Raw genomic sequence first — 27062 nt, forward strand, 5'->3', positions numbered from 1 at the left:
AGCGCAACCATAAATAAATTAATAGAGGAAGAAGGTGGAGGCAGAGACTTCAAATACTGCTGAGTTAACTTTGGGAAGATTGTCGGAATAACTTGGCATAAATCAGACTGGATTGGGTGGAGGAGTGAATGAAAGATGAGCAAATAAAGGCAGCAAGTGTAGATAACTGGAGAAGCTTGGCTGGGAGTAGAAGAAACATGTCAATGTGGTAGCTATGTAGGATGTAGATCTGAGAGGGCCTTCAAGAATTTGTTTTTATTATTATTTTTTTAAGATGGGAGAGACATAAGGTGTTAAATGCTGCTAGAAAGGAGCCGTAAAGGTAATAGATGAGATCCATAGAGGTAAAGGCAGAAATAAAGGGCTCGACTCGTTTGTTATTCCTCCATTTAAGAAGTATTGTTGAGCAACTGCTATGTGCCAGGCACTTTGAAAAAGATTTATGAGATACTTGCTGTTAAGAAACTTATTTTTCAGGAAGGGAGGCAAGAAATAAATAACAATGATTTTAGTGAATGTTAAGTGTGATGCGGAGATAAAATGAGGTGATGAAACGGAGGGGTGCAGTTCTGGAAAGGGTGATGTAACAAGGCCCCAGGAGCAGCGGGGGCATTTCTGCTAATTGATGCCTGGGGGACCTGAGCTGTCAGGGTAAGTCAGGGTTCAGTGACAGCGCATGGGGGGTGGGGAAAGGAACGGTGGGAGAACAGGAGGAAGTCACAGGGAGTCTGCAAATGTCAAGGAAGGCTAATTCCAGAGGCCTCTTGGAGATGGTGAAGAGTAGTAGAGGGTAGATGACCTCGGGGCTACCCTTTAGGACATGATCAGTAGGTCAGCTGCTGACTCCAATCCGGCTCTGGGTGCTCAGACTCAACATTACAAACCACAGACCCATCTCTTTCCCACCAAATCTGCTTCTGGCTTCCCAGTCTTGAGGGTGAAGCCACCATTTTCCAGGTTGTCAGTGACTGGCAGCCTCAGATATTTCCGAATGCTCCCTTCTCCCTCTCTGATACAGAGGATCAGGCCCAAACAGATGGGCGCAGAAGGACTCCCAAAGCAAGTCCCTCCTGCTCTGCCGCTGCACATCCTCTTGGTCTTTCCTGCAGGAAGTCACTTCCGCCTTCTCACCCCACCGCATCCCACCCCGCCCTGACGATGTCTCCTCTTCTTGGTGGTAGGGAGTCCCTAGTCCAGCGAGAAAATGGGAGATGGGTCTGGAAGGGTGAAGCAGTTGACTAGGGAGGCTTCAGTCCCAGGGGCAGCAGTGGCCTTGCCTGGGGAATCAGGAACAAAAGTTCAGCTGGGCTGGCAGGGGAAGGGGCGAGGACTATGCCTACCTGCCTTGGTCCTCAGTTCCTGGGACGGATGCCTTCTGAACCTTGCCTGCATCCCCAGGTGTCCTTTCCTTTCTTCTCTGCCTGGGCCTCAGACACCCCCAGAGTGAGCTGCTAATTCTGGGCAGGTGGGCTGTTCAGTCCACCTCCCTGTGGCCTGAGAGTCATGTTAAGGGGGTTGGTGATTATCCTGCAAACAACAGGAAACCATAGGAGCAACCCACTGAGAACTGGAGAGGGTCGGGTTGGGGTGTTGGTGGGGTGTCTGAGGGGTGGGTGGGATGAGGGAGGAGAATGTGAAGGAAGTGGGATCAGAGCCTAGTCACCTGCCCGCCTGATGTCTTGGGCTCCTCTTCAGGCTAGTTTCTGCCATAGCCCCTTCATCTGCCTGGCCTGAGGAACAGAGAACTTTATTTGCATAAGGATAGGTCCAGATGGCTGTAAGAGCTAGTTGGGATGAGGTTAGGTTCTGCCAACACCTGGGGTTCCTGCCCCTTTGAGAAACAGGCGTGGGAGGGTGGCGCTGACAAATAAAAAGGCAGCCTTCCTGAGGAAGCAGTTGGTACATCTGCACGGGTCCCACGATGCCTGGGGTGATTTGGCTATCTCACCTGCTAGTGGTGTTACTCCCGGAGGCTCTGCTAGGGGCTGTCTGGCTGGGGGCCACCATGCTCTTCTGGTGTCAGGCTCCAGCACGGAGCAGGATCCCAAGGGCGCAGAAGCGTAGGGAGGAGGCTCTGAGGAGGATGGCAGCCCTGGCAGAACGTCTCCGGCAGCAAGTGAGTGGACGTTGACCCTCAATCCCAATAGTGGGTCCCACCTCGGGACAGAGCTCCTCCCGTGACCTCATCTCCTTCAGAAGTCAGGGAGCAGCCCTGCTCCCGCCAGCTCCCTAAGCTGGCTTCTTGTGTCCCCATCAGTTCCTCCTTCATCTGTGTCCTTTGAGCCCCTTGAGGTCAGAGGCAGTGTGTTTTCTCTTTCTTCCAGTGCCTGTCACAGGGCTCGGCTGCATGGTGGGTATTTACCTGGGCTATTTGTTGAACTAAAACTGATGGAGGCAACTGTAGGTAGGAGGCCAGGCTTCTTTCAGCCCCTGAGCACCCTTAGACCCCACCTGGGACAGGACCCTGGTCTTTAAATCCTGCCTCTCGTCCCCTTCATCCTCCACATGGGGATTCTGCAAATTTTTGCTGAGCACACGACACTGGGGATCACTGAAGGTGGGGTCTTCACAGGAAGCTATGTTTCTTTCCTTTAATTGTTAAGAGCACAGGCTCTGAAGTGAATCTGAGTTTATTTTATTTAATTTTTTTGTCCTTTAAACTTCTAATTTTATATTGGGGTGTAGCTATAGTAGTTTCAGGTGGACTTCAGAGTGACTCAGCCATGCATATGCATGTCTCCGTGTATCCATTCTCCACTAAACTCCCCTTCCATACAGGCTGCCGTGTGACACTGAGGGGAGCTTCCTGTGCTATACAGTAGATCCTTGCTGGTTATCCATTTAAAATATAGCAGTGTGTACGTGTCGATCCCAAACTCCCTAACTGTCCTTTCCCTGCATCCTTCCCCCTGGCAACCTTAAGTTCATTTTCTAAATCTGTGAGTCTGCCAGGAAGCTATGTTTCTCACACGGGGGCTTGGACAGTTTGACTGCCAGTGGTGCAAGACAGTGAGGCTGGCAGTTGAGATGTGGATATGTCTGTCCTGTCGAGAGCGGCCGAGAGCTGAGAGGGAAAGGCACGGAGACAACTCTATACCGTGACTTTGGTTTGCTGGGTAGCCTGCACGATGTGACCACCCTTTTTCTGGGCCTTGGATTCCCCATCTGCCCAAGGAGAGGTGGGCTCGTGGTATCTTGGGTGATTGTGGTAGACTCCCTCTGGGAGTGGGGGTTGGGGTAGTGCCTGAGGTGCTATCCCCATGCTCCAGAGTTCCTGAGTGTCCTTTGCCATCTCCCCGGATGGTGATTGATGGCCCCGGTGGACAGTTCCTCTGCCCTAGCTGCTGCAGTTTCTGAGACTGTGTATTAATATTAATTGGGGCTAATTAGTTGGATAAATCAATCTGCCCCAGAGAGCAGCTGCCCCTCCCTGGTTGATGAGGAGGAAATCTGGGCTAATGGAGTTGCTGCAGCGATTCCACATGATGGAGAGGATTCCTGTGTGTGCAGGGAGTCCCCATCTGTGCAAAGTGGTGGGTTTAGGTTCCTTCACTGCAAACACCAGGGTCTGCTTGTATGTCCCTCCTGTGTGCTGGCTGGGTGTGTGTCTGGCTGTGAGCTGTTTATGTTCGGTCATGTGCCTTGGTGTGGGCCTGGTTGAGTGTACATGTGTTATTCATTGGGGTATATTCATCTGGATATGTTTGGCTGGTTTGGGTCTGTATGTTTGGTTGAGCATGTACCCATGTGATTGTGTCTGGTGTGTGAGGATGTCTGGTTTGGGGTGTGTCTTGGACTTCCCTGGAGGCTCAGAAGGTAAAGTGTCTGCCTACAATGTGGGAGACCCAGGTTCGATTCCTGGGTCAGGAAGATCCTCTGGAGAAGGAAATGGCAACCCACTCCAGTATTCTTGCCTGGAAAATTCCATGGACGGAGGAGCGTGGTAGGCTATAGTACATAGGGTTGCAAAGAGTTGGACATGACTGAGTGACATCACTGTCACTGGGCATCTGGTTGGTGTACGTGTGGCTATCTGGGATAGGTAGTTATTAGGCTGGGTACCTGGAAAGGGGTGTCTGGGTGGCTGGAAGACTGTAAAGGGTTTGGAGTGAGATCATCCATGGTACCTCCAACGTTCCCTCAAAGTCTCTTGGCTCTCAGCACTTTATTCTCTTCCCAGCAAAGTTGTACAGGTCTGCCCTAGACACCTTTCCAATCAGATCACTCCTCTGCCAGGGTTACCCTCAAGGTCAGGTGACCAGCTTTCTGATCCAGGCAGATGGGAAGCTGAAACATAGGTCAAACCCTCACAGGGTTCAAACAAATCCAATTCAGTTCCATTTAGGAACATTTTACAAAGGATTCTCCTGGGTCTTGCCTCTGCTGGACCCTGAGGACAGATTCATTATTCAGATAATCTGACATTTGACATCTGACCCAAGCTTGCCTTAAAGAGGCTCGCAGTCTGGGGCGGGGGGTGTGTGTGATGGAAGCAGAGTTGCGAGAACCATGAAGGGAGGCAGGCAGTTCAGCTGAGAGTGGCAAAGGTCAGATGCCCTCAAAGCTGTGGGACTTGGCAGGAGAGGTGATCTGCTACCTGGAGAGGGTTGTGTGGGGAAGTTTTCACATGGAAGCGGTTTTGGACCTAAGCCTTGAAGGATATGTAGGAGCTTTTTCAAAAGGAGGAGGGAACAAGAAAGGCAGTAATAGAAAGAGAAAAGCCTGAGGTAAGGCACTGTTTCTATAACGTGGAAGGGAGGCGGGGAGTGTCCCCAGCCCCTGGAACCTCACCGCAGGAGGTGAGTGGCAGCTGAGTGAGCGAAGCCTCATCTGCATATACAGCTTCTCCCATTGCTTGCAACTCCCAAACCCATGGAAAAATTGTCTTCCATGAAACCAGTCCCTGGTGCCAAAAAGGCTGGGGACTGCTGCTATAGAACACCTAGAAAATAATATTTGTAGGATCTACTGACTGACGGCTGTTGGCTAGGAGGCTCTGGTCACTTCAGGTGGAAACTGCCACCCTGAAGGTTAAGGGAGTTTTTGATATTCAGTTCAATTCAGTCACTCAGTCGTGCCCAACTCTTTGCGACCCCATGAATCGCAGCACGCCAGGCCTCCCTGTCCATCACCAACTCCTGGAGTTCACTCAAACTCACATCCATCGAGTCGGTGAAACCATCCAGCCATCTCATCCTCTGTCGTCCCCTTCTCTTCCTGCCCCCAAGCCCTCCCAGCATCAGAGTCTTTTCCAATGAGTCAACTCTTCGCATGAGGTGGCCAAAGTACTGGAGTTTCAGCTTTAGCATCATTCCTTCCAAGGAACATCCAGGGCTGATCTCCATTAGAATGGACTGGTTGGATCTCCTTGCAGTCCAAGGGACTCTCAAGAGTCTTCTCCAACACCACAGTTCAAAAGCATCAATTCTTCGGCGCTCAGCTTTCTTCACAGTCCAACTCTCACATCCATACATGACCACAGGAAAAACCATAGCCTTGACTAGATGGACCTTTGTCGGCAAAGTAATGTCTCTGCTTTTGAATATGCTATCTAGGTTGGCCATAACTTTTCTTCCAAGGAGTAAGCGTCTTTTAATTTCATGGCTGAAGTCACCATCTGCAGTGATTTTGGAGCCAAAAAAATAAAGTCTGACACTGTTTCCACTGTTTCCCCATCTATTTCCCATGAAGTGATGGGACCAGATGCCATGATCTTCGTTTTCTGAATGTCGAGCTTTAAGCCAACTTTTTCACTCTCCTCTTTCACTTTCATCAAGAGGCTTTTTAGTTCAACATATGTAATGACCACTTTGGAAAGATTAATATCCAATTTACTAAAAACTTTGAAGTATATTTTCTTTGATTTTCAATCCGCACGTGGAGGCAGCACTAGCTGAGTGTGCAGAAGGCCGGATGTCCTGGGAGCTGTGGGGCTTGGCTGGAGGGGGTGATTTGTTCTAAACTATATACTAAAATGGCTTAAAAGTGATATAAGTTGAAGTTCAATTCTTTCATCAGATTATTGTAATAATTTCCAAATAATTTGTTGATCTTTTGAAAATTTGTGGGGCTCTTCTGATGTGATGATCATCTTGTGAAGATATCCCTATCTTTCAAGCTTTATTAAAAGCTTTATTAAGCTCTCTCAATAAGCTGGGTCAATAGGTGACCTGCAGTCTCATTAAATAGAGACTTTCAACACCAATGCATCATTCCTTAGGCTGAGTCTGCCTCAGCTTCCGCTGAACCAGTAGCAGTGACACTCAGAATTCCTGGCTCTTCTGATACCTTTTGAGATTTTATATAGTCTTCAGGGATCTCTGTTGTCAACTATAAACATTGTTATTAGAATGTCATATAAATTTCATTGACCCTAATCTAACAAGCCTTGGAAGAAGTTGTGTGACATGCTGGTTAAGAGTGTGGTAGTTAAGACAGTGCTGGACTGCCTGTGTTCGAATCCTGACTCCAACGCTTACATTTTAAATAATCCCTCTGTGCCTTAACCTACTCACCTCTGTGATGGAGTGACCATTATAATTATAGTCCACAAGTTAATAATTTTGACAGTGGTGCCTGGGTACACAGCAAGCATTATCTAAATGATATTCTCATTTCAGCAATAATGTTGTCCTTGCTGAGTGGGTTTCTAGTGGATTTGTTCTAGTATATTTGTTCCATTCATCAGGGTTGCTAAAAAGCTTTCTCGGACCCTTGAAAGCCCCCACCCCTGGTCACTGGAGTGCTGGCAGAGGGGCAGTCCCGGCAGAGGCCTGCAGAGCCACCATTCTCACTACCTGGCCTTCTCTTCCCACCTCTCCCCAGTTCCTGGCAGGCTGTCATTTTCACCAGTGGCCACATAAGGACAACTGCCAGGGAGCAATGGCTTCAAGGGTCTATATGGATGACGGGCACTTGTTCACATGGTGCCACCAGGGGAGCCCTCAGAATAAAGTTGCAACAACATTCTCTTTCTACAAGGGTCACCATAAACATCTAATGTGTTCACATATAGATACACCAATATTCTCAGCTACCCAGTACTTACTGCACCAGGAACATGTCATGGGTTTTATATAAGTAGTTATGGCTCAGGTGGTAAAGAACTAGCCTGCAATGTAGGAAACACAGTTTCAACCCCTGGGTCAGGAAGATCTCCTGGACAAAGAAATGGCTACTCACACAGTATTCTTGAGCTTTCTCAATGGCTCAGCAGGTAAAGAATCTGCCTGCCAAAGCGGGAAAAACAAAAAAATCCGGGAAAATCCCTGGAGGAGGAAATGACAACTCACTCCAGTATTCTTGTCTGGAAAATTCCATGAATGGAGGAGCCTGGTGGGCTTCAATACAAAGGGTCACAAAGAGTCAGACATGAGTGAGTGACTGAGTATAACACCTACAAGCATCACCCTGGCCGCAGTGAAGAGGCTGAGCTGGAAGGGAAGACTAGAGGCAGGGAGGCCAGTGAGGAGGTGTAAGAAAACTAAGTGAGAAAGAAGGTTCTAGGCAGGAAGGAGTCTGAGAAGTCAGAAGGGGGAGATTTGAAGGAGGCAGAACCACCTGTCAGCACTGAGTGTGGAGAGGAGAATGGTGGCTGGGACTGCACTGCCCAGTGAATCCAGATCCCTGGGTAAACAGCTCTCTGTGCCTCAGCATCTTCTGCTGTAAAATGAGAAAGTTACACAGCTTACTTCCTAGAGTTGTTGCAAGGAGTAATATAAACGATTATATGTAAAATTCTTGGAAGGTGGCCCGGCATAGATTTAAGTGTTGTAACACATTTTACATGCAATTGTGTTGGTATTTATCCAGCCATATTCAGAACTTGGGTGTGAGGATCCAGGGGATCTGAGATTCACCTTGTTGATGACACAAGTGTCATCGGTTGGGAATCTCATAAAGAGGAACAGATTTGACAGAAAAATGATGAATCCTGGATGTCTGTGGGTCCATGGGTGGGTAAATGGGCCTGAGGCCTGATGGGAAGTAGGTCTGGACTGGAGAAACGGGGAGAACTGGCCACTGGGTTCACCAGAGAAGGTAGACAGGTAGGGAGGGAGGTGGCCAACATTTACTGGAGGAGGAGGGTCAGAGGAGACTGGGCAGGAATTGCTGGAAGGGAGAGGGAAGTCAGGGGAGTTGAGGGCATGGAGCGCTTCCAGAGGAAAGTTTCTAGCAGTCAGATGCTACGGATGAGAATAAGATGAGGACTGGAAGAATCCAAGAAGCCGTGAAGCCCCAACCTCCCAGGAAAATCCCTCTGTCTCCCTATGTCCCCTCCAGGACCGAGAAAGGCCCACCTAACCCACATTTCAACTTGAAGGCATCAGGGGCTCAGCTGGGGTCATGGAGGACAGAGAGGCAACTTCATCTTCTTGAATGCCCACTGTGTGCTGGATCCTTGATTAGGAGTTCTCAGGCTGTTCCAGGAGTTCTGGGCTCAGGGCAGCTGGGGGGCCTGTCTATGCTCGGCTGCGTGGCTGACTCATGACCGTATTCTGGTACTTTCCTCTCTGAGGAGACCTAGGCCACAGGATGGGGAGAGGTTCACCTGCGTTACCCCACTGACCAGGGCTGTGGTCAAGGCTGGCTTCCAGCTCTCCTGCCACCCTGACCTTTCCCCAAGGTCAGATCAGCAGGTGTGGGAGGACTGGAGAAGAAGGAAAGGTGGGGTGCTGGGGCGGTGACTCCTGAAGGCAAACCTCAAAGAACTGAGCCTCACTTTCGTAAGCCCTGCATCCCAAGATGTGCATGTAGAGTCCCTCCCACTCCACGGGGGGCCCTGTTGGATAGCTGCACAAGGAGGGGGCCGGCCTTCTCTGTGCTGGGCCCTGGGGTTGGACTCTGGGGAGGCCGACACAGAGGAGGATACTTGTGTCCCTGGAGGGCTCTTATTCCAATCTGGAGACTGATTGGGAGATGTCTTTAAAGCTAAGGATGGGCCCAGGAACATGTGAGGAGTACTCTGTGTCCACCTAGGCATGATATTGATGTGGGGGGGGGCCCTGAGTGGAGCAGTGTGATATCTGCCTGCCCCTGTCTCTGCAGGAGCCAGAGCTGGACCCCAAGCCCATTCTGGAGCTGCCGCTGGAGAAGCTGGTCCAGAAGCTGCTTGCTGATGAGCTGAGTTTGGAGAGTGTCCTCTGCAGCTACCTAGAGGAGGTGTGGTCCCAGTCAGAGCCCAATCTTGGGGCTCTGGGTGGAATAGCTGGGGGCCAGGTGTGACCCTGTGGCATTGCAGCCAGCTTGGGAGGGAGCTTGTGCCACAGTCCTGTCACTTCTGCCCTGAGTCAGGATGGGCAGAGGGGCTGGGGTGACTCAGTGTCCTGCCCCTGGTCATGCCCTGAGCCCCTCTCTGGCTTCCCTCAATGATGCTCAGGCAATGAAGGTACACCAGGAGGTGAATTGCCTGACAGATTTCCTAGATGAATGTGAGGAACAGTTGCAGGCATTGAAGAAACTCAAGAAGAGTGAGCGAGGACTCCTCTATGGAGTCCCCATCAGCCTCAAGGACGTCTATGACTGCATGGTGAGCCCTGGGGATACACGTGCATGTGTACATGTGAGCATCTGAGTGTGTGACATTGGGCAAGTCACTTGCCCAATCTAGGCCCCAAGGTTAGAAAGTGGCCAGCTGGAAACCAAACCAGCAGTCAGGCTCCCAAACCCAATCTCTTCACCACTGATCTCTCCTGTCACTCATGAATCTTAAGGGTGCAGCGCCTGCATCTCAGCAGGGGAGAGAATGCTTGTGAGCGGACTGGAGTGCCGGAGAGAATCTGTTCGGTGGCTGGTTCCACTCTGACCCCCAGGGGCTGGAGCTTGTGTCACTCCCCTGCAGGGCCATGACTCTACGTGTGGCCTGGCCCAGTTCCTGGAGAAGCCGGCAGCCAAGGACGGAGTCATCGTGAAAGTGTTAAAGGCTCAGGGAGCTATTCCCTTTGTTAAGACCAACATCTCCCAGACGCTACTCAGGTCTCTGCAACAGGCAGGCCAACCCGGGCTGGGCCTGGGGCGGGGACTGGGGCTGGGACCAAGGCTGGGCCCAGGATGAAGCTGCCACTGAAGGGCTGAGGGTGAGGTGGGGGCTGGTCATGTAGACCTTGGGATGGAGGTTCTTGGGCAAGTCTTTTCTGCCCTCTGAGCCTCAGTGTCCTTATCTGACAACATGTGTGTGGACTCATGGTCTTTAAGGGCCCTCAGGCCCAGAGGCACTGAAAAGTTACACCTCTGTTTCTACTCCAGCTCTCTAGTTGTTCTCATTCCTTATTCTCCTCCCACCCCCTCAGCCTGTAGTGTATCTGTTTCTATCTGTTTTTGTAACCTGTTCCCCACTATTTAGCAGAGCTGCTGGCTCCTTGATCTTCATTTTAGGAGTCCTGGTTGGTCTCTCCTGCAGCAGCAGCCTCTCGCCTCAACTGAAGGGACACCAGGAGGTTCCTGGCCCGCAGGGGGAGCTCATCTGTCCTGGGGCTGACTCCGAGGGAGGTTGGCCTCTCTATGGGCAGTGCAGTCTTCTCCAGTTATACCTTCCCCTCCCAGCCCCATTTCTTCTGCTTCCCTCAGCTTTGATTGCAGCAACCCCATCTATGGACAGACTCTGAACCCTCAGAACTTAAAGAAGACATCTGGGGGCTCCTCAGGGGGTGAAGGAGCTCTCCTGGCAAAAGGGGGTTCCATCCTGGGCATGGGTACTGACACCGGAGGCAGTATCCGTATTCCAGCCAGCTTTTGTGGTGTCTGTGGTATCCGGGTCACAGGATACCGCCTCAGGTACTTGGTGGTGGGGGGCCTGGGTAGGCTCAGCCCAGTCTGGAGAAACTAGGGGTCTTGTCCATATAACGATTCTCATTAGCTCAGTAGTAGGGGAAGTGGATGAGGTAGGAGGGCTTCCGGTAACTCCTGCCTCAGCACCACAGCTAAACACACCATGTTTCGTACGGGAGGGAGTGGGATAGAATGTCCACTCATTGATTATTTCATTAATTCATTCATCCATCCATCTGTTCATTTACCCCCCTTTTCCTTTCTCATACATCAATCCATCTATTTATCCATCTATGTCAATTTCTCATCCATTCATGCATCCATGCAGTCGCCATCCCAGTTTCTATCCATCAAACAATTTCACCATTCATCTGCCACTTAATTTATTAAAAAAATATTTATTGAGTGTTTACTCTGTGCCAGACACCGATCTATGTACTTGGAATGCATCAGTGAACAAAATGGACCATATCCAAGCCTCTGAAGAACTTACATTCTTCCTCCCATTCATTTATTCATTCAGTCCGACAGTTATCTCTCCATCTACCTACTCAACTAGCCATCCATCAATCCACGTTTGCCTCCATTCATCCATTCACCCACCAATCCATCCATATTTCCATTAATTTTTCCATCTGTTTTGCACTCACTCATACATCTATCCACCCATCCACCCATATTTCAAGCCCACTCTGACTACCTACACTGTGTGGCCCTATACAGGGACACAGAACACTCTCAGACCCAGCCCCGGGCCCTGTTGTGCTCTTTAACATCCAACTGGCTTATACCTGGTGCAAAGAGCTGACTCATTTGAAAAGACCCTGATGCTGGGCAAGATTGAAGGCAGGAAGAGAAGGGGACGACAGAGGATGAGATGGCTGGATGGTATCACCGACTCAATGGACATGAGTTTAGGTAAACTCCAGGAGTTGGTGATGGACGGGGAGGCCTGGCGTGCTGCGGTCCATGGGGTCGCAAAGAGTTGGACACGACTGAGCGACTGAACTGAACTGAATCCAGGCTTAAGAGAAGGTCAAAGAGAGGGATGAAGTTGACATGTTCTTCAATAGAATTTATTAAAGACCAAGATTTTACACTTTTAGAAGCAGGTCAAAGGCAGGGAAGGCTTCCTGGAGAAGGCAGTATTTCAGCTTGGTTTTTAAAGGATGGACATGCAGAGTTGGAGAAGCATCTTCAGTTCAGTTCAGTCACTCAGCTGTGTCAGACTCTTTGCGACCCCAAGGACTGCAGCATGCCAGGCTTCCCTGTCCATCACCAACTCCTGGAGCTTGATCAAACTCATGTCCATCGAGTAGCATCTAGAAGGCTGTAATTCTATAAGCAGCCTATTTTGCCTGGAACAATGTGTGAGTACATATGGAAGGGCTAGAAAGGGAAGTTATAGAAAGAGTTGATAATTTAGAGTCTTGAAGGGAAGTAAAAGGGCTCAGATTTATTCTGTGGACAGTAAAGAGTCATGGGAGGGTTGAGGCAACTCTTATTCTTGTGTGCTGGGCCCTGGGGGAGTGCACTGGCTGGGTGTTCAAGCCTCTTTGACACCTAAGTCCTTCCCTTCACGTGCTGAGCTGGGCTCTGGGTGGGTGGGGTTTTGCAGCAACTCCGGAGTTGCCTCTGCTGTCAAGGGCAGGAAAACAGGTAAGCTCTTGTCTGTGTTGGCCATAGCCATTCGAAGGCCACCTGTTTGCCTTTCTCCCAAGGACATTTCACTGTATCTCACACAGACCAGCCCCACCAGTGACCAAGGAGTATGGGGGAAGGTTCTGCTTGGCTTTCTAGTCCAGTGGCTCTTGCCCCTTGGAGAGGAGCTTCCTGTTCCTTAGCGTTCACCTCGCTTGCTGGTCTCCTAGTGTTCTGCCCCAGAGGAGAATCTCCCTTCAGGCTGGAAGGTTGTTTGAGCTAGTCTGCCAGCTCCACTCATTCTCAACCCCTGACCTAAGACAGCCCCAGGGCCTCTTCACTTTTCCCTGATCATGGCCCTGGGTCCCCCCCTCTGAGGCCAGGCAGTGTGGGTCCCCAAAGCAGAAAGGCTGTGGCATGTCTGCCTCTTTCCACCCACTCTGTACAGTGATCACAGTGACTGGCCCCTTGGCCTGGGACGTGGAGAGCCTGGCACTGTGCCTGCGAGCACTGCTGAGTGAACACATGCACCGACTGGACCCCACCGTGCCCTTCCTGCCCTTCAGGGAGGAGGTGAGCTGGGTAGGGAGCAAGCCTGGAGGGCTCCCTCTCTTCTCCCTTCATTCCTCAACAACCAGCCACTAGGACCATTCCCTGTGAAGCTCTCCTTTCCCAGCCCAAGTGCAGTGAGCAGGAAGCCCGCATGCTCAGTCAGTTCATTCCCCAACCCGACAAGATGCCACCTGCTTTGGCTTCTGTGCCACCTGGAGCCGCAGATGATATTACCCAGAGAGGGACTCCATCATCATTTGCCCAACACACAGGGGCAGTAAGCTCAGCAAGGGTGGTGTAGAGAGACTGGTATCAAGGGAAGCTGGGTTGTTAGGCCTCTAGGTAACTCTGGCCAAGTGACATCTCTTCTCTAGGGCTCAGCCTCCACATTGGTACAAGGAAGATGTTGAACCAGAATTTTGCTGTAGACCCTTCTAGCTCTGACTCTTCATTTTTGCATTAACTCACTCAGGCACGTTCATTGGTACCTACTAGGTGGTGGCTCTTTGTACTTCATCCTAACACTCACTCTATAGAATGAGCTTCACTCCTCCCATTTACAAGTGAGGAAACTGAAGGGAAGTGAAATGACCTTCTGATGATCACATAGTGGCTTGGAACCCAGCCCTGTCTGACTCCAGGATCTGCTGCCTAGGGAGTCTCTGTCTACTGTTCAGCCAGTGTCTATCCATCTGATTCCCTACATGTACTGCAGTACAATCAGCCTGCGGTCACTGTCTGCTATCTATTATTCGCCTCTATTGGTCTCTTCATGCTCTTCCTCTCCTGACCCTTCTTTGGCTTTAAGATATTTGTGTCTGTTCATGTACTTACTTGCCTGCCTGCCCACTCACCACTCACCTCCATCCATTCATTTACCCACCCACCCATTTCTCTGTTTAACCCTTGCCCACTCACCCATTCACCATCTCATACACCCACCCATTCACTTGTGAATCTGTTTAACTATCCACTCCAGCTACCCAATCAGTCATGTCCCCATCCATTTCTTCCTCTTCTGGAGAGTTCTTCAGAGGACCTAAACCCTGGAGAGTATATAGGGAGGCTTCAAGGGGCCCTTGGAATGAGGCCACCTTGTCTTCTGGCCAATCTCCCCTAACCCAGCCCCTCTTTCCCCAAGGTGTACTCCAGTAACCGTCCCCTTCGAATTGGCTACTATGAATCAGATGGCTTCACCCAGCCATCACCTAGCATGGCCAGGGCCGTGAAGCTCACATCCAGGCTGCTCCGGGATGCAGGACACCAGGTAGGCTTACTTGGCCCTTGGAAGGGAGACCAGGTCAGTGAGAATGCTAGGTTGGTCCATTCTTGGGGAGAAAGGTTATATCTGAGTTTGTGCTAGTGAGATCATTGTGTTTCCCCTAGGCTTCCTGGAGGCCGATGGAGTGGAGGTGGGGGCAGGGTGGGTCCCATCCTGTGAGGAAGGCATCCCCCTTCAGTAGCAGGATCTCTGAGACTCACTCCTATAATTCCTAGAGCTTGGGTTTCTGTTGTCTCCATCAAATGGCTGTAAGGAGCCTCTTGTCCTCAGAGTGGCCCTCTTCTTCCCCTACTTCCCATGCCCCGGTGGCTTGTCCCTGCCCCGCCACCCTTTGAGAATTGCTGAGGCAGTCTCTTCAATTCTATGAGCCTCAGGTTGCTACTGCACTGGGTGGCCGTGATGATTGAATGAGCTCCCAATAAAGCACTTGGCAAGGGGCTGGATCACAGTTAAGCAAGCAGCTCAAATTCTGCCTTATCTCTGTGGAGGGGGTGAGGGAGTGGGCAGAGCATAAAGGCTTCCCAAGCTTGCTGAGGAGCTGCTGTGGTATTCTCTCTTTAAATTCTGAGGGATGCAGAGAGAACATGGGGGAGAGCAGGAGGAGCTCCAGGCCCTGTCTCGGCCTCTCTCTCCCCAGGTCATCCCCTTCTCTGTCCCCCGAACAGAGTATGCCTTCTTTCACCTGTTCCTAGGGAGTCTGTCTGCTGATGGAGGGGCCAGCCTTCTGGAGAAACTGTATGTCTGCTGGAACTCGGATGTGGGGTGTGATGGAAATGGGGTTGAGGAAAGGGCTGGTGGCAGCCTGAGCCCTAGGTGGGGAGCTGCAGGCCTGGGCTGCTTTGGTGCCTCTGGCTCATTGTGTGACCATAAGCAGCAAGTCACCCAACCAAGCTCTGCCTTCAGGACGCACATGTTCTGGGGTGGTGCTGCTGGGAACAGAGTATTTCTTTGGGTCAAACCTCTCTCTGTAGCTTATCTACAGAGGGGAAGCTGATGGCTGGGTGATGGCCAGCTGAAGGCCATAACTGACCAGCTGTGTGTCTGTGGTTCCTCAGTAAGGGAGACATTGTGGACCCCTCCATGAAGAACACAGTCACCTCTCTCAGGTTGCCAGACTCACTCAAACGTTTCCTGGCCTGGATCTGGAAGTATATCGTGAGTGTGGGTTCAGAGTGGGAGGGGCTGGAGGGGGAGGGGCCCAGAGAGGACAAGGGGCTAAGAAAGGGGAGGGGCCTCCCTTGGGGTGAGGGGTGGGGTGGGGGTGGGGGTCAGGTCAGAGAGGAAGATGAGGCCCAGAGAATGTGGTGGTTCAGAGAAAGGCTCGATGGGAGAGGAACTGAAAGAAGGGAGATGGGGGCCAAAAGAGAGCAATGCTGTCAGAGAGGGAAGGGGGCTTCAGAGAAGCTCAGAGAGATGGGGCTTCAGCGAGAGGGAAGGGGATTGAGAGAGGGGGATCAGGGTTTGGTGCTGTGGTCAGGGGCTTGCGGGGGAACGGGGCAGAGTTTCTCTTCCCAGACCCCTGTCCTGGGCAGGCGGCATTGCCCTATGGTTTCTGAAAGTGCCCTCCCCCTCTCTCCCCACCTCCAGGAGCCCCGGGTTAGCCAGGGTTTAGAAACGATGTGTGGAGTAGGGTAAGTGATCAAGCCTCCTCAGGTCCAATTCACAAGGGGTTTCCTTGGGAACTGGGTGAGGGTCATGTGGCTGGGGGCCTTGTCCACTGTGAGCAGGGCTGTTTAAGGCTTTGGAATCTAATTAGGGCTTTAGAATCATGCCCAACATGGGGTTAATTTAGACTTTTGGGTGGGACTGGGGTTTTATTTGGAGTTGAACTCTTGAGTACACACTAGAATTGAGTTAGATTGGGATAAAAGTTGGGCCTGAGTTGAAGTTAGGTTTGGGTCAGGGTTGAGGTTAAGATTGGAGTTGGGATGGGGATATGATTGGGAGAGGAGTCTGGTTTGGGTTTGCTGTTGGGCTTGGCCTGGTGGGCTTGGAATTAAGGGGCTGGTTGGAACTGGGGCTGGAGCAGCCTGAGGGTTGATCCGGGGCCTCATGGTTTAGGGGAAGGGACCTGGGGTTTTGAGGGAGCCTGTGGGTCCCTGTCACAGGTAGTAGGGCTTTGACCAGGGGACGGGTCCTCTTGGGAACATTGGACAGGTAATGGATCTTGGCCAGGGGACAAGATACAGGGTGATTCCCAGCCCATCAGCTGATTTGCAGCCTGCATAGAGTCCAGAACTTGCCTCCTGGGTGTCATGTCCCCGTTTGTATAAAAAGCAGTCCTCCCATGCTGACCTTTGGACTTCTCCTTCTTCCTCATTCCCCAGGACACCCAAGAAACTGTGGGAGCTGCACACAGCAGTGGAGGTAATACATGCCTGGGGAGACCTTGAGGGACTGCCAGAACTGGGGCAGCAGACCCCTGGGTGGCGACAGGAGTAGCCCAGTAGATGGTAGATCTCTGTCTTGGCCTTCAGGGGAGGCCCAGCTGCACCCGGATGATGACCAGGAGGTTAATGTAGTCTGTCTCCCTGGGACCAGGATGATACATTGTCCCCAGATCACTGTAGCTTGAGACTGTCCTTCCCATCCCTCCCCCTTGGCCCCTGGGAAGACCCTGACTTCCCCTTGTACCACCCCCATCTCAGTCTGCACCTCACAGCCTGGGAATTCTTCCTGGTGTTTAACTGACTCAGCCTGGAGGCATCTGATTTTGTCCTGCAAACAGTGACCCCTGCCAGTCTCACCTTTCCTGCCTTCCACTATTCCTGCAGGAATATCAGCAAGAATTCATAGCCAAGTGGAGGTCCCTGGATCTGGATGTGCTGCTGTCTCCAGCACTGGACCCCGCCTTCTTTGTTGGCTATCCTGCCAAGACACAAGGTGAGAGAACACTGAGTCCTTGGTAGGGAGTGGGGTGGGGGTGGGGTGTGGCATCCAGGACTTCTGAGTCCTCCCACAGCCTCTGGCCTTTACCTCTGATGTTAGTTCAGTTCAGTTCAGTCACTCAGTCATGGCCGACTCTTTGCAACCCCATGAATCGCAGCACACCAGGCCTCCCTGTTCATCACCATCTCCCGGAGTTCACTCATGTTCACGTCCATCGAGTCCATGATGCCGTCCAGCCATCTCATCCTCTGTCGTCCCCTTCTCCTCCTGCCCCCAATCCCTCCCACCATCAGAGTCTTTTCCAATGAGTCAACTCTTCGCATGAGGTGGCCAAAGTACTGGAGTGTCAGCTTTAGCATCATTCCTTCCAAAGAAATCCCAGGGTTGATCTCCTTCAGAATGGACTGGTTGGATCTCCTTGCAGTCCAAGGGACTCTCAAGAGTCTTCTCCAACACTGCAGTTCAAAAGCATCAATTCTTTGGTGCTCAGCCTCCTTCACAGTCCAACTCTCACATCCATACATGACCACAGGAAAAACCATAGCCTTAACTAGATGGACCTTAATCGGCAAAGTAATGTCTCTGCTTTTGAATATACTATCTAGGTTGGTCATAACTTTTCTTCCAAGGAGTAAGCGTTTTTTAATTTCATGGCTGAAGTCACCATCTGCAGTGATTTTGGAGCCCTCAAAAATAAAGTCTGACACTGTTTCCACCATTTCCCCATCTATTTCCCATGATGTGATGGGACCAGATGCCACGATCTTTGTTTTCTGAATGTTGAGCTTTAAGCCAACTTTTAAAAAATTGTCTTAAATGGAGATAAAATTCAGATAACGTATATTCACCATTTAAAGCGTTTAACTCAGTGGTTTGTAGTATATTCAGAATGTCATGCAACCACCACCACTATCTGGTTCCAGAACATTTTAATCATCTTGAAAAGAAACCCCGTAACTGTTACCAGTCCCTACCTGCCGGGGTCCAGCCCCGGGGGATCCAGGGAATTTGAAGTGGGGACGATGTCGGTGTCTGAGGAATTAATTGCTTAATTAAAGATATGGAGGGAGATTAGAAAGAAATAGTGTAGTAGGAAAATAAGTGGAGAAAAGATGCTGAATAACTTGGTTTACATGGAAAACCAATAAAGCTCCAAGACAAGGAGTTTGCACCGCCTATGTAGGCCACCAGCGCCCTCTTGAATAGTGGAGGGTGCCCTGCCTTGGGCTCCCTCTCGCGTGGGTCTTAGAAGCCAGGGCAAGTAAGTAGACATGGCGAGCCTCCACACTCTGGATGGGAATTCAGTCAGAAAAGAAGAGAAAGAGAAAAGACCACATGGGGGAAGCCAGTCTTTCCAGGAACTGGTCCGTTTCTTTATTTTCCAGGTCCACTTTTATACTTTTAGTTGTACATAGAGATAAATGTAAGAAACAGTCACGCAGGGTCAGCTGCTCTGACCCTTATCAGCATACCTTTGTTCTTATAAGGGTCTTACATTTGTTTTATAATATCTTCTGGTCTGGAGACCGATTAACATTTTATGGCCCCCTTTCTTCTATTGATAAAGGTTAATTGACCAGAAAACTTGTTTCCCCTTAAGATCTATTTAGTCTTAAGAGAGTGATAAAGTTACATTTTTACATAGCAAGGACACAATGATTTATAACAAAGAAAGAGGAGTACAGTGATCTATAACAAAAGAGAAAATTCATTAACTCAAAAAGTCTAGTATTGCTAACATCAAAACTACTATATTTCTTTTTCTACATTCCAATTACATTGATTAACATACTCCCAGGTGCCTAAGGATATGGAGGCCTGGTGGCAATCATTAACTCAGCAATGAAACCCCTCACCAACATAATTTCTAACTAACTTGCTAATACTATACTAATAATTTTCTAACTTCTGGAAAGAATCTGTTTTTAGAAAGTTTAAAGCATCTCGTGCCTCTCACGGTTGGGAGGCTGTAAACAATCATACATGGCTGGATAATCCTATCAGGCAGGCTAGAGAGCCATCAGAGGAGTTTTTGGACTGAAACACGCCCAGGAGATGTATTAACTGGTGTCCTAAGTTAACTCTTTTACAGAGAGAGGTGGTGGGGGATAGCCCCCCGTAATGTCAAAAGTATAGGTGAAAGGCATAATACAGCAAGGCAGGCAGACTTTGGTTTTTGGGGCAGATGCACGAGCAGATCCAGCGAGGCTCCCTTAAGGCCTGACTCGCCTCTGCCTGTCGGGCCCCTTAACTTCATGACCTTTGCCATGGGCAGGACTCCTCTTGCCGGCTCCTGGCACCTACCAATTTTCATTCCCTTTGTTTGTTTATTCATTTGTTTTGGCTTCATTGTGAAGTTTCTGGGATCTCAGTTCTCTGACCAGGGACCAGACCTGTGCCCCTGCAGTGGAAGCATGGAGTCCTAACCACTGGACCACCAGGGGATTTCCTCCATTCACTTAAACTTTTTTTTTTTTTTAATTTATTTCACTGCACTGGATCTTACTCGCATCATGCAGGATCTAGTTTCCTGACCGGGGATCGAACCTGGGCTTTTTGCCTTGGGAGCACAGAGTCTTAGCCACTGGATCACCGAGGAAGTCCCTCCATTCACTTTTTAAATGAACTTTATTGAAGTATAATTTACATGAGATAAAATTCACCAGTTTTAAGTAACTTGGTGAATTTTAACATATGTATGTATATGTGTATCAGTTCAGTCACTCAATCATGTCCAACTCTGTGACCCCATGGACTGCAGCACGCCAGGCTTCCCTGTCCATCAAACTCCCAGAGCTTGTTCAAACCCATGTCCATCAAGTTGGTGATGCCATCCAACCATCTCATCCTGTCTTCCCCTTCTCCTCCACGACCTAATCACAATAGAGGCTATTTCCATCATTAGCCAAATTTCCTTCATGTTCTGTTGCGTTTCATGCCACCACTGGTCTGCTTTCTGTCACTATAGTTTTGCCTCATCTAGGATTTCATATAAGGAAAATCAAAAGGTATGAGGCACAGGGGTCTGGCTTCTTTCTCTTAGCATATCCATTCACTCTTAACATGCTTTCTGCAGCCTCGCTTCCAGAGGTGGCCTCAGCCCAGTAGCCCACCTGCAGATGCAAGCAAGGCTCAACACAGGGCAGCCACCTATGTGTAGCACAGGTGCTGGTCTCAGAGGCGATGCCATGCAGAATGCAAACCCCCCTCAAGCCTGGGCTCTTCTCCCCTGGGTCCCCCTACAGCGGTTGCCCAAGGCATACCCCACAGTTGGCTCTGCTCTAGTGTCTTCTGTCCACATCCCTGACACTCTGATGCTTATTCCCTGCACACAGGTGGCTGCTGGGAGGAGCTACCTTTTCAACTCAGGATTGCACTCCAGCCCTCTTAGAGCCCTGAGTACTGGAGGGCATGGCTGCATCCTCTGCCAGCCACTAGTTGTGTATCTGTCTGCCTCCTTGGTTTCCCATTTGTGCACGGAATAGTAATCCTCATCTCACAGAGGAAGGGAGGAGTCAAGGACTCAGCAGTGTAGAGAGGGGAGTGCAGTGCCTGGCACTGAGTAAGGCTTTGCAGTGTGGATTCTTTTTATTTAAAAAAAAATTATTGGCACATAGTGATTTACAATGTTGTCTTAGCTTCAGGTGTATAGCAAAGTGAATACATACATGTACCCTGTGAGCCACAACTGACTCAGTCAAATTTTTTTAAAAATTAGAAAAAAAAAACCCCACAATGTAATGAGGCCAGGGGGGCTTTCATGTTGGCACAGATGGTAAATAATTTGCCTTCAATGCAAGAGACCCAGGTTTGACCCCTGGAGAAGAGTGGCAACCCACTCCAGTACTCTTGCCTGGAGAAACCCATGGACAGAGGAACCTAGCAGGCTACAGTCCATGGGGTTGCAAAGACACGGACATGACTGAGCAACTAACACACATACATATACCCACTCTTTTTTTTTTAGATTCTTTTCCCACATAGGCCATTACAGAGTACTGAGTAGAGTTTCCTGTGCTATGCAGCCAGTTCTTATTTGTTATATATTTTTTATATATAATAGTGTGTATTGGTTAAGTCATGTCTGACTCTTTGCGACCCATGGACTGGAGCATGTCAGGCTTCCCTGTCCGTTATCAACTCCCGGAGCTTGCCCAAACTCATGTCCATACAGTCGGTGATGCCATCCAACCTTCTCATCCTCTATCATCCCCTTCTCCTCCTGCCTTCAATCTTTCCTACCATCAGGGTCTTTTCCAGTGAGCCAGTTCTTCGCATCAGGTGGCCAAAGTATTGGAACTTCAGCTTCAGCATCAGTCCTTCCAATGAATATTCAGGCCTGATTTCCTTTACAATTGACTGGCTTGATCTCCTTGCAGTCCAAGGGACTCTCAAGAATCTTCTCCAACACCACAGTTCAAAAGCATCAATTCTTTGGCGCTCAGCTTTCTTTATAGTCCAACTCTCACATCCATACATGACTACTGGAAAAACCACAGCTTTGACTAGATGGACATTTGCTGGCAAAGTAATGCCTCTGCTTTTTAATATGCTGTCTAGGTTTTTCATAGCTTTTCTTCTAAGGAGCAAGTGTCTTTTAATTCATGGCTGCAATCAGCATCTGCAGTGATTTTGGAGCCCAAGAAAATAAAGTCCATCACTGTTTCCCCATCTATTTGTCTTAAAGAGATGGGATCAGATGCCATGATCTTAGTTTTATGAATGTGGAGTTTTAAGCCAGCTTTTTCACGCTCCTCTTTCACGTTCATCAAGAAGCTCTTTATTTCCTCTTCACTCTCTGCCATAAAGGTGGTGTCATTTACATATCTGAAGTTATTGATATTTCTCCCAGCAGTCTTGATTCCAGCTTGTGCTTCATCCAGCCCAGTATTTCACATGAAGTACTCTGTATATAAGTTAAATAAGCAGGGTGACAATATACAGCCTTGACATACTCCTTTCCCAATTTGGAACAATATTTTTGTTCCATGACTAGTTCTAACTGTTGCTTTTTGACCTGCATAGATTTCTTAGGAGGCAGGTAAGGTGGTCTGGTATTCCCGTCTCTTTAAGAATTTTCCACAGTTTGTTGTGATCCACACAGTCAAAGGCTTTGGTGTAGTCAATGAAGCAGAAGTTTTTTTGAATTCTCTTGCTTTTTCTGTGATCCAACAGATATTCACAATTTAATCTCTGGCTTTTCTGCCTTTTCTAAATCCAGCTTGAACATCTGGAGGTTCTCAGTTCACATACTGCTGAAGCCTTGCTTGGAGAATTTTGAGCATTACTTTGCTAGCATGTAAAGTGAAATGAAGTCGCTCAGTCGTGTCCGACTCTTTGCGACCCCATGGACTGGCTCCTCCGTCCATGGGATTTTCCCGGCAAGAGTGCTGGAGTGGATTGCCATTTCCTTCTCCAGGGGATCTTCCTGACCCAGGAATCGAACCTGGGTCTCCTGCATTGCAGGCAGACACTTTACCGTCTGAGCCACCAGGGAAGGATGAGTGTAATTGTGTGGTAGTTTGAGCATTCTTTGGCATTGCCTTTCTTTGGGATTAGAGTGAAAACTGACCTTTTCCAGTCGTTGGCCACTGCTGAGTTTTCCAAATTTGCTGGCATATTGAGTGCAGCACTTTCACAGCATCATCTTTCAGGATTTGAAATAGCTCAGCTGGAATTCTATCACCTCCACCAGCTTTGTTCATAGTGATGCTTTCTAAGGCCTGCTTGACTTCACATTCCAGGATGTCTGGCTCTAGGCGAGTGATCACACCATCATGGTTATCTGGATCATTAAGATCTTTTTTGTATAGTTCTTGCGTGTATTCTTACCACCTCTTCTTAATATCTTTTGCTTCTCTTAGGTCCATATCACTTCTTTCCTTTATTGTGCCCATCGTTGCATGAAATGTTCCCTTGGTATCTCTAATTTTCTTGAAGAAATCTCTAGTCTTTCCCATTCTACTGTTTTCCTCTATTTATTTGCGTTGATCTCTGAGGAAGGCTTTCTTATCTCTCTTTGCTATTCTTTGGAACTCTGCATTCACATGGATATACGTTTCCTTTTCTCCTTTGCCTTTTGCTTTTCCTCTTTTCTCAGCTATTTGTAAGGCCTCCTCCGACAACCATTTTGCCTTTTTACATTTCTTTTTCTTGGGGCTGATTTGATCACTGCCTCCTGTACAATGTTACAATCCTCCATCTGTAGTTCTTCAGGCACTCCTCAGATCTAATCCCATGAATCTATTTGTCACTTCCACTGTATATGTCCATCAAAATCTCCCAATTTATCCCTCCCCCACCCTTTTGATGACCATAAGCTTGTTTTTTATATTCATGACTCCATTTCTGTTTCATAAATAAATTCTTTTGTATTGTTTGTTTTAGAATCCACATATAAGCAATATCATATGGTATTTGTCCTTCTGTGTCTGACTTACTTCACTCAGTATGACAATCTCTAGGTCCATCCATGCAGCAAATGACATAATTTTGTTCTTTTTATGGCTAAGTAATATTCCATTGTATGTACATACCACATATTCTTTTCCATTCCTATGTCAATAGACATTTAGACTTGTCCATATCTTGGCTACTGTAAACAGTGCTGCAATGAACACTGAGGTGCATGTATCTTTTTGAATTATGGATTTCTCTGCATATATACCCAGGAGTGGGATTGCTGGATCATAGAATAGCTCTATTTTAAGTTTTTAAGGAACCTCCATACTGTTCTCCATACTGGTTGCACCAATTTACATTCATACCAACAGTGTAGATAAGAGGGTCCCCTTTTCTCCATATCCTCTCCAGCATTTATTTTTTGAGGAGTTTTTGATGATGGCCATTCTGACCTGTGTGTGGTGATACCTCACTGTAGTTTTGATTTGCCTTTCCCTAGTAATTAGTGACATTGAGTATCTTTTCATGTGCTTTTTGCCCATCTGCACAGAGCAGATTCTGACTCTCTCCTTCCCTCCACGGTGGGGAGCAGTAGGCAGCTGTTAGACCGACTCCTTGCACTGAAACAGCTATTGTAAGCAGAAGGCTGTGGTTCCAAGAAAGATCCCAAGGGGGCACCCACCCACATTCTGTCCCTCCTGTCTTCTTTTTTAAAAAAGGTAATCAGTTATTTATTTGGCCGCCTCTGGTCTTGGTTGCAGCACTCAGAGCTCTCACTGTGTCATGCGGGATCTTTTGTTGCAGCACAGACTCTCTAGTTGCGGTGCTTGGGCTCAGTTGCTCCGAGGGATGGGGGCTCTCAGTTCTCTGACCAGGGATCGAACCCACATCCCCTGCATTGCAAGGAGGATTCTTAACTAGTGGGCCATTAGGGAAGTCCCTTGAGTCTTTTCTGAGCTGATCATTTTCCTGAGCTTACCTGGATCTTCCTACAGAAAGCAGTTTCTACTTGGGTCTTTACAACCTCCTGAACTTCCCTGCCGGCATAGTGCCTGTCACCACCGTGACGCCACAGGACGAGAAGGAACTGGCCTTCTACAGAGGCTACTACAGAGATAGGTTCGACAAAAGTTTCCAGGAGGTCAGTTTCCCTCTCTGCCTCTCCTGCTGTTGGGGTGGGGCGGGGCTGGTCCCTCTTAGTGTTTCTCTTTACCACCTCAGCTACAGTTTCACCCCATCACTGAAGACACACTATTTTGACCTCCAAGTCAGCCTCTGTCCTTGCGAGGGGAGAACCACTGTGCAAAAGCAGTGGTTTCCTTGACACTTCTGTAGGGAAGGTCGATCCCAGAGACAGGGGCGGTGAAGAAAGGTGAAGGCTAGGAGGTTACCGTGAAGATTACAAGGTGAAGGTACTGGTTAGCGGGTCACTATGTATCTGAACTGGACACGGTTTTTTTTCTCTAGGAAGACAGGATTTGGACTTCCCTTGTGGCCTGCAATGTGGGAGACCTGGGTTCTATCCCTGGATTGGGAAGATCCCCTGGAGAAGGGAAAGGCTACCCACTCCAGTATTCTGGCCTGGAGAATTCTATGGACTGTATAGTCCATGGGGTCGCAAAGAGTCTAACATGACTGAGCAACTTTCACTTTCACTTTTTGTTCTATTTTCACTTTGTGGGGTTGTGTTAAAGGTTAAATCGAAAAAAAAGTGAAGCAATTAGCATAATGCCCTGTATGTAGGAACTGTTGAATAAACGCTATTACTAATTCAGAGAGGGCTTCACAAAGGAAATATTTCTATGGACCTATTGAATTCATGGTCTAAAATAACAGCCCCGACTTGAGTGAGAGAGAGGAAGAGAGAGAGGGAAAGAGAGAAACCGGCCCTGAAAAGTATGCATGTGTCTGAGTCAGACATTAAGTAACTTATTTTTCCTGGAAATTGATTTTAGTGCTAGAGTTACCCAGTGGAACTGCTGACCTGAATTCTGTGAGAATAACAATAACGATACTATCTAATGTGTCTTGAGCTCTTACTCTGTTCCAAGAGCTGTTTAAAAGTGCTGTATATATATTAAATCATTAAATCCCACAACTGTCCCATGAGGTTTTCCAAATGAGGAAATGAAAGAACAGATAGGTTAAGGGACTCGACCAAAGCCATATAGCCAGCTGAAGGGAAGGAGCCAGGACTCGAAGCCATGGGACCTGGCTCCAGAGACAAAGGCAAGTGAGGGCTTATATGGTATCATCTTGAAGCAATGAAAACATGTTCGAATGCCTACAAGCATGTTTGATTTTCATGGCAGGGACTCAGGCTCAACTCCCATGTTCCTGGAGTTGTGTTTGGGGATCAAGGCACCCCTTTCCTTGCAGAAGTGCAATCAGGCCTTGGGTCAGGGATTTGCACATTCTCTTTTCCTTTGCTGAGGACACGGGCTGGATACTCAGTTTTATACTTCATCCTTAGAGTCAGCTGTCTACACAGGGAGCAAGTTTTCCATCCTAACCCTGGAGAATTGTAGCCAAAGCAGAACAGTTTTTCCAGGTTTTGCTGAGAGTTGAGGAAGCCTGGAACTCTGAGATCCGTGACAAGTCTGCCTTAATATAGACCGGGAGTGAGATATTTGGGTTAATACACACCTATGGGTGGTGAGGGTGGCTGGGCAAGGGGCCTGTGAGCAGGAAGCAGGCTCTGAGTCCATAGGCCCTCTCTTCCTGCAGGCGGTGAGAGGATCTGTGGGGCTTTCGGTGGCTGTGCAGTGCATCGCTTTGCCATGGGAAGAGGAACTGTGTCTCCGGTTCATGAAGGAGGTGGAGACCTTAGTCAAGAACAAGATGGAACCCAAGTGATAAGACACTCCTCCTCCTGGAGGTCTTTCTACATCCTCATCCAAGTCTGCTCTCAATGTTCCTTCCTTCTCATGAATACCAGATCCACCTTATTTCTCCTCCTCCTGGAAGCCCACCAGAAGTTTTCTTTGTTGTCCCTCTGTGTGGCTGCTTAGTACACAGACTTCCCAGATTATCCCAGCATGGGGAGCAGGGTGACGTGTTCAATAAACATTTTGACGGGCTGGCTTTGTGATCTCTGGTCTAGATGGGGAGGTAGGGCTATAGACTTCGAGTGGCCTTCTACTTCCAGCTGCTCTCCTCCAGTTCAGTCTCTGAGATGCTATCCCAGACTGCAGGAGAGGGGAGAGGGCCCCAAACTGAGAGCTTGGAGACCTGGTCCAAGTCCTGGCTCTGCCACTGGTTTGGTGTGTGATGCCAGGCAAGTTACTTCCCCTCTCTGGACCTGTCTTATCATCCACAAATTGAGGGGGTTAGATTTGATGTAGTCTGTCCTACCTGCCAGTACTTGACCATTATGGGAGAGGTGATCCCTAGGCACTTTTCTGATCAAGAACTTGCCATGGCTCCCACTTTCTAGAGAAAGTTCCATAGAGCAAGGCCGTGGGAGTGAAACCAAGTCAGAACAGAGCCTGTGTTAGGAGTTAATCCCCCACTCACAGTCCAGTGCTAT

At 48.9% G+C, this 27062-nt stretch overlaps 1 protein-coding gene across 2 annotated transcripts; it reads left to right on the forward strand.

The window, feature by feature from the left end:
* On the forward strand, positions 1911 to 26613 carry LOC102175263 (vitamin D3 hydroxylase-associated protein). 2 transcript variants are annotated; one of them, XM_005678506.1, is made up of 15 exons: positions 1911 to 2116; positions 9049 to 9162; positions 9380 to 9529; positions 9842 to 9975; positions 10567 to 10773; positions 12386 to 12426; positions 12857 to 12981; positions 14102 to 14227; positions 14880 to 14977; positions 15298 to 15397; positions 15830 to 15873; positions 16570 to 16609; positions 17017 to 17125; positions 24529 to 24674; positions 26261 to 26467. In XM_005678506.1, the coding sequence occupies exons 1-15, from the start codon at positions 1922 to 1924 to the stop codon at positions 26387 to 26389; spliced, it is 1758 nt and encodes a 585-aa protein (XP_005678563.1). In that variant the 5' UTR covers positions 1911 to 1921; the 3' UTR covers positions 26390 to 26467. The 2 variants fall into 2 exon arrangements, with proteins under 2 accessions (XP_005678563.1, XP_005678562.1); XM_005678505.1 differs by lacking the exon at positions 24529 to 24674 and having other exon boundaries at positions 26261 to 26613.

Source organism: Capra hircus, chromosome 3 (assembly GCF_001704415.2).
Source record: "Capra hircus breed San Clemente chromosome 3, ASM170441v1, whole genome shotgun sequence".
NCBI classification, from domain to species: domain Eukaryota; kingdom Metazoa; phylum Chordata; class Mammalia; order Artiodactyla; family Bovidae; genus Capra; species Capra hircus.